General features: G+C 35.0%; 1 protein-coding gene across 1 annotated transcript; it reads right to left on the reverse strand.

The window, feature by feature from the left end:
• Positions 1 to 92: 92 nt before the first annotated feature.
• LOC114168329 (dynamin-2B-like) lies at positions 93 to 11,996 on the reverse strand. Its single transcript, XM_028053104.2, has 22 exons — positions 11,565 to 11,996; positions 11,437 to 11,487; positions 11,225 to 11,345; positions 11,019 to 11,111; positions 10,646 to 10,707; positions 10,445 to 10,562; positions 9,962 to 10,304; positions 9,592 to 9,739; positions 8,594 to 8,695; positions 8,352 to 8,471; positions 7,454 to 7,537; positions 7,143 to 7,270; positions 6,863 to 6,950; positions 6,444 to 6,591; positions 5,418 to 5,494; positions 4,329 to 4,385; positions 3,387 to 3,531; positions 3,137 to 3,288; positions 1,999 to 2,112; positions 1,785 to 1,852; positions 1,061 to 1,230; positions 93 to 781 (listed from the first exon to the last, which is right to left on the reverse strand). Exons 1-22 carry the CDS (start codon positions 11,712 to 11,714, stop codon positions 546 to 548), a joined length of 2,775 nt encoding a protein of 924 aa, XP_027908905.2. The 5' UTR covers positions 11,715 to 11,996; the 3' UTR covers positions 93 to 545.
• Positions 11,997 to 12,759: the final 763 nt, after the last annotated feature.

A 12,759-nucleotide genomic window follows, 5' to 3' on the forward strand; every position in this document is an offset into this window, starting at 1 on the left:
TCAGAAAATGACACCATTTTACGAAAAGTTTATATAAATAAAATCATGCAACGACCAAATTTTAAAAATAAACCAAATATAAGGGACAAAAGTTTAACAGACCCACATAAAATAAACCCGTAATTAAGATACTCCCCATATGTTTAGTCACAGATCCATCAGCGATGGTGTATTATTTCAATCATTACAAAACAAGATACATGGGTTGCATCCAAAAAGAGCAAATTCTAAACCAAAAAAAAGGAAACATTAAAAAAGCTATAATAGAAGTAAAAAGAATATTGAATAGCAAAACATGATAAATGTATTCAAGTCCACCTTGATACCAAACTTCCGGATAATGAGACGAATGCCGGAAAACATACTGATAAACTATTGTCTTCTATATACACAAACACTTCCTCACCTAAATATACCACCGGCAGAGACAAAGAATTGGTGATGGCCGTATCCTCAAAGGTATGAAATGGGGCAGGAGCATCCTCACCCTCCAAAAATGTATCAAAATATTAACTGTCAAGCGATGATCACCAGTCAGCCACATGTCAATATTTGTAACCTGAAGAACCAGGAGGAGCAGGAGGTAACCGATTTGGTGTTCGACGGCTGCCGGAGTTTGAACCAGAGTTCACATCACCATTTTGTGCAGGATCACTATTATGTCGACTGTGACCATTGGATCCCGATCTTGAAGAACCACTTCTACTAACAGGACCATTGGCGGCTGCATCAAAGGCAGATCTCCAGTCATCACCTGGTCCGCTGCTTTTTGGGCTACTCTCTGCAAAACAAATAAATAAGCACACACTTGAAAAACACAGAAAGAAACTACCAGTATCAATCAAGTATAAAAAATAAAATAAGAATGAGTTTCAACAAAATAAGCCTCCACGAATTGAGGTCAATTACCAGGACAATCAAGGTAGTAAGATATAAGAATTGGATCCTTTAAAACAAAGCACTTTACACAATAACAAGCAATTGGTAACGGTAACAGCTATGAAAAAAAATAACGCTCACCCATCCATATGAAAATGAGTAAGAAAGCAGCTTAACAAACCTGCACTACCATTTGACCAGCCAGAAGCAGCAGCTGCTCGGTTGTCATGAATACTCAGTTGGCGTGTCAATTTTGAAAGAAGTGAGGATTGTTTCTGGATTCTGTCTCTTCTGCGCTTAACATTTTGATCTTCCAAAAGTAGCTCCTCAATCTTAGCAGTGCTTTGTGCACTAATCATGGAAACATAAAAAAAAATCAACAATAAAATATATCAGGTTTACAGCTATTTATGAATAATCGTCATTGTCATATTCAAAACTACAGCATCCAAACTAATTAGCATGTAACATATAAATTACCACTTGAATCAATAATGAACCACGTCTCAGGTTCAGATAGTACCAAAGATTTTCCCTATAAATCATAAAGCAAAATTACCACATCTGAACACATACATACACATATATAGGTTAGCATCCCCCACAACTTTAAACTCGGCATCTGTTTTTTAAGATAACAGATAAAGGAGTTATTTGGAGAAGTTCCTCCATAAGCTAAAATTAGCTAATGTACAAGTTACAAACTCAAATCGAGAAGAACTAGATGAAAGAGTTTCTACAAACTAACTCATGCATAAACTACTTTTAAGGAAGTGTACACAGTTTATTTTGTAATCTCTTCAGTTCCTTCAAAATCTTCAAGAATGAGACTTACACGTAGCAAATGTAGCAAAGTAAACTAATACAAGAGAGTAAAAATAAAAGGCAATAACAAATTTCTGAACCTGACAGAGCTATATAACTGATTCAGCATGTCTTCCTTAGCTTTTTCAACTTGACAAAGGACAACTGCCTATAAAACAAGTAACCAGAAAAACTGAATCAACATATCCACTTTTGGAATGACAGTAACCAGAAAAACTTGACAGTGCATGAAACGTTAAATGGAAGAGCTGAAAAAAATTATAAAAATAGCAAACGTTAAAAACTAAATCTTACTTTTGGTACATTAGCAGCTAAACTATTTAATACTGCTTCAACATATCCGCGAACTTCTTGTGACATCCACCGGAGTTCTTCCTCGGGATCCGCAGGTCGTCGAGCCATTGTGTCCTGAGATAACATATGAAATATAATAATAGCCTGTCAATGAGCACAATCGCCGGAATAACAACTTATGCATAATTTACTTTGTTGGTATGCAAATTCTCAGCTTAAACTGCCATGGTCAAGAACCTAAATAGACTTTAACAAATTAGGCAAAAGTTCAACAATTTGCTTGAGTGAGAGAGCCTTCAGCATCCCTGATATTTATATACTTCAAAGGTAAATGAATTTTACATTTCTACATGAACAACGCAAATTATAACTCAATAATTCGAGTACCCAATGACATGCTAATTATTATCAATATTTCAAACATTTTTCTTTGATTACCAATTCCATAATGTTCCCACAAATTTCTTTACAGAACTAAACCAAGCATTCATGCTAGAATTCAAGATAGGGAAGGCAAAACCAACCAGGCCCGCCAGCCCACCACTAATTTGGCAGGGGAAGGGTTGTCATTTTCAATCAACCAATCCGTCATTCCAGAGCTAGGGCTATAAACCTTTTCCAAATAATTGGAATTAAAATAAAAAAATAATTTAAAGGTTTAAAATTTTTGTGTTATGTTTGAATGATAAAATATGCAAATAGGCTATAATTTAAATTATTAACATTTGTTCAATTAAAGACATCAATTAATTAACTAGTGAAAGGCACAAAATATTAACATGATAACGTTTTTAATATATATATATATATATATATATATATATATATTAAATTAAAAAAAAAAACATAAGGAAAAACAGATGCGGTGGGTCAGGTCTCTCAACCCACCTTGAACATGGTGAGCTAGCCCACCTGACCTATTTTTTGCTAGCCTACAACGAGACTAACAAAAAAGAGGTGAGTTGGCTCGTTCTGCCATCCCTAATTGAAGATCAGTAGAATTGTAATATTATTAAGCTTACGGTAGATAAATGAGGCAGATTCTAATTTCTAAGAACTAGCTTTAATTTTCAAGCGTAATGAATGCACCATAAAAAAAGCAATGCATGTTAATAATGCCTTTTAGCTAGCAACTAACCAAGGAGCCATCAGAGAGGCTTTGCCTCATGGTAGATCCACCGTCAGAGATCCTAATCTGTCCTCCCTTTGCTTGTATAACATTATTTATCTTCTTAATCCATTCAACCTTATCAGATGCACTTTCAGCCTTCAAAACAACAGTACTATGTGCTGCAAGATAAAAACACAGTAATTAAAATGGTTTCAAAATTTATAAGAAATAAAAGTGTGCATGTTCCATTGACAGCTATATCAACAATGGAATTTACCTTTCAAAACAGATTTATAAGGAATTCTACTGGTAATTTTGAATACAAGGTTGACTTTGCCAGAATCCGGTCCATTGGACTTCTTGTCTTTTGAGCTTTTGGTAGGGGGATCATCTTCATCACCAGCCTCTTCAATGCTACATTCCTGATAGCAATTTAAATAGCATGCTTATCACGAATTAACATATGCATTGTTCCACTCATTTAATGGTATTATCAAAACCAAAGCCAGTGTCATAACTGAAAAGGTGTAAACTTCAGACTACAACCCAACACAGTAAAACCTAGAGCTTAAAAGTTGATTGACATGTGGTCACGACAAATTAGAAGAACGAAATACGAAATCCCCAATAGTCAGAAGTAAAGGAAAATGGGTAGTCCAAAGCACGATGTATGCAGCTTAATTGTAAATATTCCTTATAAGGCAAATATGTCCAGAATGTTAATTTGGTACATTTGTCAACTTAACCTTAGGAATAAAACTCCAAAATGTTTGCTTAGGCAAGGAGCATATTTTTAAACATCAGCTGTACCAACGAAGTCATAATTGCTTTATTACAACTCAAGACTTGACACAGACAAATAAATTTTCTGGAAAATTAATTATCTCGTTTTAAATTTTAAAAACAAAAATAAAATAGAAATAAATATGGCGTGCAATATGTCATATTTTCAAGGATTTATAAATCATTATATTTCAAATGAATTCCTTTAAAGCTTAAATTATAGCATTCCAGACACAGTACTAAAAAACCTAATCATAAGGGGAATTTTTTGACAATCACTTAACTAAGCCAGCCATGTGCGGGCACCTGCATCCTCTATTCAAGCAAATATAATGAATTGCAGAGTTGAGAATTCCAGCATATTTGTATGATGCACAGACAGTACTCTAGAATCTATCAACCATGATTTTATATGAATAATTAAAGTACTCCTTACCTCCAATGTAATAACACCACGAAAATGTCTTTCCTCTTGTTTTTTTGTATACCCAAGCTGTGGAGTGAAAGGTTAAAGTCGATACTACACAGTAAATTAATTAAAAGAGGAAAATTATAATTTCATAACTGAATGAAAAAATAAACAAAGATGAATCACAGATTCAAAAATATGATAAATAGTTGAAATCTACAGGAATTATCATAATTCAAACATCAATGACAACTTTTAAAGCGTCACAGCTGTTTCTTATTAAAATATTTGCTATTCTGTTGTTGCTCTTATTAGGCCATCTTATAAAAGGATTACTGTACTCCAACTCCTAATTGTTATAGTTAGTATGTATAGCTTCAATATCTGCAGACTATTTGTAGGATATCTTTAACAGAACAAACAGCAGTTGCTGCTTTGTACTATTCACATATTATAGTTACACATAGTATCTCTCTATTGTTTTCCATCTTTTCTACCTCAATTCCGTACTTTCAACATGGTATTAGAATGACCCATCACCAATTGCCTACTGCAGTTACAATTACTCTGCCTCATTGCAAACCAATAACACTCTCTGGCTTTCAATTTCAGTGGCTGTCTTAACATTTTCAGGCAGTTTCTTTCGACACAAGCTAATATGGTATTGCAGTTGCTCCCATTTTGATGAAGCACAGGGCTGTTAGACCTGTTCCCTTTTCTTGTCTGAAACTTACTCGTTAAATAATTACAAAGCTACTAAAAAAACCACCACAGTTAATTTCACTACATATCCAGCCATCCCCTATTGCTTTTTTGCTTCAACTTCAACACCCATCAGCTTGCCTCATCTAATTTCTTACTAGGAAATTACCACAACTCATAAGTTAAACATTACTTTTAGGTCACTGATTCCACATTATGTTAACAGAACATTACATCAGTGCGATGTTTTAGAGCACCACGCGTCTTAGATGTTTATATTTTAACATCTAAAAAAAGTAGCCATTAGTCAAAAGACTAGCATGTCAATTAGAAGAAAATGAAATTAGAATTTATAAAAATAATGATAAAAGCCTCCATGTAAACAATTTAATAACTTGGCCAATAGTTACTGACCTTTCCTGTCTTCTCATTTAGCACAAACCATCGCCGACTCCAACCATTAGTTTTAGCACTTTTCTTTAACAAAAATCCTGTAAACAATAAAAAAACTAGATTTAGCTTCTTAATGATTTTGAAATATAAAGTTTAGCAAATTCAAATTTCCAAATTCATGCATCATTAGGGCAGATTACGCTTAGCTCCCACACCAGTCTAGGTTAATTAGCCAAAGAAACAGAATTGCATAGTTTTTAGAGTTAAGTTCATTTTTGAAAGCCTGCCATTCAGGATCGTATCAGAATAGCCCAGGTATAGTAGGAGTTGGGTTACACAGGAGAATGCCAGATCGAATCTCAAGAACATGTATTAGTCATAGGTACAGTTTCCTGTTGAAGAGGTAAGTGCAGTCTACGTTTTAAAATACTAAACATATGTTTTACTTAACATTATGTTATATTATTTCTTATTATATACACATACATAATTCTTATATTATTATATGTTATACATTGTCCTTTATATAATATATACATATAATAATGTTATAATATTTTAAACATTTTTTGGTTAGACAATGGCCCAGTTTGTGATGCAGGCCCAACACTATTCTCACCCAAAATAAGTATAGGTGAGGAGGAAGTGCTGCTGAAATGAAACAAAGAAAGAGGCTAGGGTTTATTTGGGTGAGAAGGATGATTCGGCATGCCTCCAAATTGGGGCATCATCCACCCCCAAATGGTCCAATAATTGCAGAGGCTTTTGCTTTTTTTTTTTCATTTTATTCATATTATAATATTATATTAATGACAACACTATTGTAAAAAAATAAAATATACTGTACTTCATAAATCCCAAATCAAGTAAATTTCCACGATGATATACAATTTTATCCTGATATATCCAGGAGCATGCTGGAAAAATTCAGAAAAAGTACCTATACAAAAAAAAAAAAAAAACAACCTAAGAAAGAGCCAACCAGGAATTTGAGATTACAAGACATTTCTGTCAGCAAACTGTAGTAGCATATAGAATAGGACACACCTGCTGTTATTTCTCCTTCAGGACCCGCAGTCTTTAAACCTGAGCCTTCTTGCCCTTCTTTCTCTGACTGACCAGATTTGTCTTTTTCCTTCTCTTTTTTCTCCTCCTTCATTGACTTCATGCTACCACCAGTTTGGGGACTACTGGCCTACAAGTTAAAAATAAGCAGTTTAAATTCAACAAATCACAAAAAGAAGAGTAAAATATAAATGAAATAGATTAAAATTATAAAAGGAAATATTATATGTTTTAAAATTTAAACATGTTGAATAAAAGAGAAAGAGGCATAGGTTGAATCCCTAATTTGTATAGAACATTTCAGATTCAGCATTTAAAAATAGAACAATACAAAGAGATGGAACTAAGCCCGTTACATCTAACAATATGCAACTCCTTTGTTACGGTATAAGACCACCTACCCGGTTAAGTATAGATTGCTCAGCATCTTGTCCTTTTTTAGAGGATCGGCCCCCCTTAAGCTCCTCCTCTCTACGTTGCCTTTCCATCCTAATGTGAATAGCATAGAATAAATAGATCAGTAATGACCTCACAAATTTAAATTTGGGAGACATTTAGACATATAGACTATAGTATTGAAAATAAGCAAAAAATAAAAAGAATTTCACGGTTAACTATGCAACACTATTCAACAGAACTATCAAATGAGAAAAGGCATGTTCCAAGAAAAGTCCAAATTACCTCCTTTGTACCAAGCGAATGAAGTGTTGTGGTGGAACAAAAGCACGTTCCATATCAACTAGTGCAACCACCATTTTCTTCGATTCATTCTTAAACCCTTCCAGAGCAGAAGTTGCAATTGCCACAACCTTGAAACATTTTTAAACAATGTTATATAAAGAACGGGAATGTGCACTCCCACCAAGGGATACCTTAAAGAACAAAAAATGTATAAAGGAATGGTTGACAACAAGGAAAAAGACTCAAATTTATCATAATAAATCAATGAAGACATCAAGTAGAAAATGAAAAGGAGCAATAAAGTACCATACCTCTCTCTTGAAAGGTGGGTATCTTCCTAAACCAGGTGTAGCATTGGCAGCAGATGAAACAATATCTATCAGGACACGATGTACCTGGAGCATATGGTAAAGGAGAATCACGATGACTAAAAAGTATAAAAAGAAGGAACACTAGAAAAAATGCAGTGCTACCATTAACTGCAAGTAATGTAGGATTTCTTATAGCAACTCATTTCCTCTGATACAGAAAATGGAGACTAGCATCACCACTTACTCCAAACCCATTCTCTCCTATTCATGCCCTATCATGCACTAAACTATTCTAGCCTCTAAGATTCCTTTAGTCCCATTTCTTCGCTAGAGCATTTAACCTCCCATAATTTCTTTCCAGACATTCTGATGTGTTCTATATATGACAACACGAACATTCCTTCAAACTCCTATTCTGCCCTCCTCCATAATAGTGGTATATCGGTTCAGTTGAATTACAACCATGTGATTTACATAAAAATGATGCAGTGCTCATTCAACATGTGGTAATAAGAATCTTGGAAACTCCACACCAAAATCTCATGCTTCCGGTGTGTGGGACTTAAGCCCCGTACCTTGCAATTGGATCCACAATACAATGTACTTTGAGAGGAATCTCAAAAGCTATTAAAGGAACCCTTTTTAAATTACAAAAGATTTATAGTTCCACTACAAGTAACATATTTTCACAATAGATAGAATGAATACATCCAAATGGAAGGGAAAGGGCAAAGAATATAGATACTAAATGAAAACTTCAAACCTAAATGACAAACCCAATGACCGTACAAAGAAAAACACTTCAAGTTATAAGGAACAACCAACTATCTTTTAGAAACTCAGCAGAGTAAAGAAGGTTAAATATATTTCAAGTTCATTCTACACATTAAAGCATTACCTCATCAACACAAAGACGTGATGGTTCTTTCGCAAGCTCTAGAACTCCTTTGATCAGAGATCTCAATCCTTTTTCAGGGGAAATAAGATAAGGCTGATAACCATCTGCTTCTAGCACAATCTGATAACGGACAAAAGGGCTAAGCAACAGTAGTAACATCCCCTCCCCACAAAAACAAGGGGACAACAACGAAAAAGCACTGCAGAAGAAAGATATCAACAAAACATTTGTCCAAAGCTTACCCTCTTCACATTGTTGATATCAAAATGCCTATCTAAAGGTAATTGCTTCATTCTATCAGGAAATCTTCCCTCAAAACAAGAAACAATTTTCCAACCAGATCCCTGCCAGATAATTTAATCGTATATAAAACAATGCCCAAGAACAAATATAAAATTAATTACTCATTAACACAATGTGGATAATAAATTAGTCCAAAATGCTGAAATTTCAAATAAAAATATATAATTCACTGATCAATTAATCATAATGACCCTTTCTTCATTTATTTCTCCATCATTTAGTAGATATCTGCATTCAAAATATGATTTTGTAGTATATGTCAAGACAATTCAGAATTGGGTATGCCCTAAGCTAGTATGTTGGACCAGCTTCTTCATGATCCCTTTACAAGTGATTGGAAAGGAAAAAAATACTTGGTACCAATATGGGTAAATGGGATTTTTGGTTGTTTGTATGGGTGGAAAGGAAAGGAAAGTTTGCATCTTCAAGGGTACACCTTCATATCTAATTTGTAAAGAACTGTGCATTGGGTATATGGCTTCTCTTTCATATGCAGCACATGGTTCACAGCACTTCTGTCTGTCATTTTATTGGTTTTATTTAATTAGTCTGAGGATTCGTTATCCTCCATCTTGTTTGCCCAGTTTTATTTTCTATTTCTAATACAACTCTCGTTAAAAAATGCAATAACAATTCATACTACATAAAAATAACATTGTAGCAATACCAAATATCGCATGTAAAATAAGTACCTAGCCAACTACATTTTTATCTAAAGCACCATAACAATAATTAAGAAAATTGAATGCAAGTTAATAAGGTATGCTCTTTCTCAGATCTAAAACCTCTTAAGCTAAAAGATTCTAAAATTAAATTGAGCTCGTAAAATATGGTTTATCAAGCTACAGATTATTTGAGGCTAAAGAATAACATCCCAATAGTAACTAACATCAAAATAAATAAAATTCAATTAAATATAAGAGCCAAGACAGTAAACCTCGCCACTGGTGATGTGCTGTAGGAACTTATCCTCAAATTCACGGCAAAGTTCCAAGGCTATAGCACGTGTACCCTCTGAAGTGGTAACCATTGACTCACCAAGCCTAGCCAATTCATCCTGAACTATCTGAGACTTCCCTTGTAACCTTAACAGCATCAGTAAAGTTAAGATTAGCAGAGACAAGCTACGCATATAGTAGACAAAATCATGAAAATTAAAAACACAAAAGACTTTACACGAAAGAAACAGGAAGCGCGGATCTATTGTCCACCACTAAGTTTTTCACTACTATAAACAAGAACCAACTCAAAACAACAACACTTATAATTAAACGAGAAAATATCACACTGCACTACATATAACTTACCCAGAAAGAAGGTTGGGAAGCCGAAGCTTCATACGATTCTGAATTTGCTGCCCCAGGGCATCCACTAAAGCTATCCTTCCAAGCTTACTTTGAGGAGCTCCAGTCAATATGGACTTGAGGGTTTCGCTCTCTGCTCTCCATGCAGTTTCTAAAGAATTCTCGGAGCCAGCAGATCCAGATTGTGCCGTAGCTATTGAAACTGATTGACCAATCAATGCAACCCAAGGGATATCTGCTGTTTTTGGAGGACCCTGATTCAATAAGAGAGCTTGTACAGCAGCAAGTGCCTTTTGGTCTGAAGCAGCTTGATCTATTTTACTAATAACTCCGATGGTTCTGGTACCTGTGAATATATGTTTTCCCCTATTTAGTCAGTTGACAATGACAAAACTACCAAATAGAGAATAGAATCAAGCAAATCCTCATAAATTCAACAAGTTTTACATAACAATAATCCTAAAAAGAACCGTGCAAACAGTCTACCTTCTCCATCATATTCCTTTGCGTATCTAAGGGCTCGAGATGAAGCAATTTCGGGTGCTTGAGCTGCAGGTACGATAACTAGCAAAATGGCATCATTATGCTCGGCATATTCACTAACCTATGAAACGATCCCAATAAATAGCATTAGAATCTCAAAGCTGTGCAATGATAACAAAAAGCAAGATGTAGGACACCAGTTACCAGTGACTCATCCATGATGCGTTGATCCAGCCCAGGTAAATCGACCAATTTAAGAGGTGGTGCTGGGAAGATAAAATGGTAGAAAGAATGTTAGTATTTTAGGACGTTTTGTTTGAAAGAACAAAAAAAACAAAGTACAGCGCATATAACTGGAGCCTGTGGTCATCTGATATCATAACATTAATTGCATGCAGCAACACGAAACTCAAGTTTTTGCATGGCTACTATAACCCAAGAACTATTTTCAGCAAACAAACATAAGACCAACAGGTTATGATGTCAGGCAATTCACCTTCTCAAAGCTGTATAATTCTAAATAATCGCACCACCTGACGATAGTAAGGTGAGTAAAAATCATCAATCAACAACAAACCTGTACTCGTGCGCAGCTTCAAATAAATTTGATCTCGACTCTTGCCGGAGGAACCCTTACTGAGTCTATCCTGCAACGAGTGCCTCAAAGCACCTGCGGCAACGCAACGAAGCACGCATATATGTTCGTCAGTAAAAAAGAAGAAGCAAATTGTACAGATCAGGCACTTCGGCGCTTGCAGTTTGAAAAGGAGAATAAGAACTGACTTGCGGAGACTTGCTGAGACTTGTTGTCAATCTGCAATATAATGGATTTGCTGCTCAACGAAGTGTCTCGCTGCAGATCAATGCAAATAGGAGCCCGAGTAGCTCCGTTTTCACCAGTAGGCTGCAGAATAATACAAAATTCAACATTCAGTTTCAAAGTTTTGCCTGCGTAACAGAGTAGGGTTTAAGAATGAGTTCAGAGTTGAAGTTACCAGAACGGGATGTCCAATCAAACTGTTGAGAGCAGCGGATTTACCAGCACCCTACAAAATCGGAATCACTGAGTAGTGAAGAAAGCGACTACGTACGAGAAGAGGAACGTGGAGAAACGGAGACTTACAACATTGCCGAGTGCAACAACGTTAAGAAAAGTGGACGGTCTTCGGGAATTGGAGGAGGAGTTGGATTCATCGACGTCTTCGTCGGCGAGAAGCGCCGCTGCCTGGCGCATCGAATCGGCGAGCTCCGACAAGTCCTCGATCGCCGCCATCGATGAATCGGTCGATCAGCAAATCAAAAACGAAGAATCTTAGCGGAGGAATCGAAGGAACACGCTCTCGCCGTATAGGGATCGATCGGAATCGAACCCTAAATCAGAGCTTGGGAATCAGGATCTGGAGCAAGGTGTGAATCAGATCTCCGAGTTTCTCTCTCTAGGACTCAACAAGTGGGGGTTTCGTCTTTACTATATTGAACTTCGATTCAGAAATTTCAAAAAGCACACGCTCTTTATCTCTCTTTCTCTTAGCGTTTTGAAATGGTTAGTTGTCCCAGTCGTCTTGTCCTGTCTTTTTATTTTGAATCCTGTTTTGTTTCAACCTAATTAACTTTTAATTCACCGTCCAACGTCTCTTCACCCCTAACAATGGTTTGGTTCAATTTATCATTCTAGGACTTTGATATATTACCCTATGATGGTTAAGGGAGAAGGAAAAAAATTAAATTATGTTAGTTTTCTTCGTTCTTTCAGCTTATTTTTAACAAATTATTTTGATTAGAGAAATAGATTAAGATTATACACTAAACTTAATATTTACCATATTCAACAGCATTAACAATTTTGTTTGAAATCCTAAATATTTAAAGAAATTAGTCAATATATTAAATCTTCTCACATGTTAATCAAATCAAAATTAAAGATAACTTATATTTGATTGCACATTGATGATTTTGTATTTCCCTATTGGAATGGAGATGATACAACTCATGATTTTGTATTTCCCTATTGGAATGGAGATGATACAACTCAGAACAAAAAATTTAAAGGTATTCAAAGATACATGGAGGAGAGACAAGAAACACACATGTAACATTGAAATTCATGTTTTTTTATACTCTTTATTGTTATTGTTTTTTGAGTGTTTTGATTTTATATTTGTTTAATGCAGTTTTTTGCGTTCAATTTTCTGACTGTGTTCAATTTTCACTAAAATAATCATATTTTTACTTAAGTTTTTCTTTTCTTTTCTTTTTTCTTTTTGTTTCTTTGGCTAATTGCTTATATAGTTTTTCATAAATGTGAATTTTTTTTATAT

This window comes from Vigna unguiculata, chromosome 11 (genome assembly GCF_037176805.1).
Source record: "Vigna unguiculata cultivar grain cowpea cultivar isolate G323 ecotype 2 chromosome 11, ASM3717680v1, whole genome shotgun sequence".
NCBI lineage: Eukaryota > Viridiplantae > Streptophyta > Magnoliopsida > Fabales > Fabaceae > Vigna > Vigna unguiculata.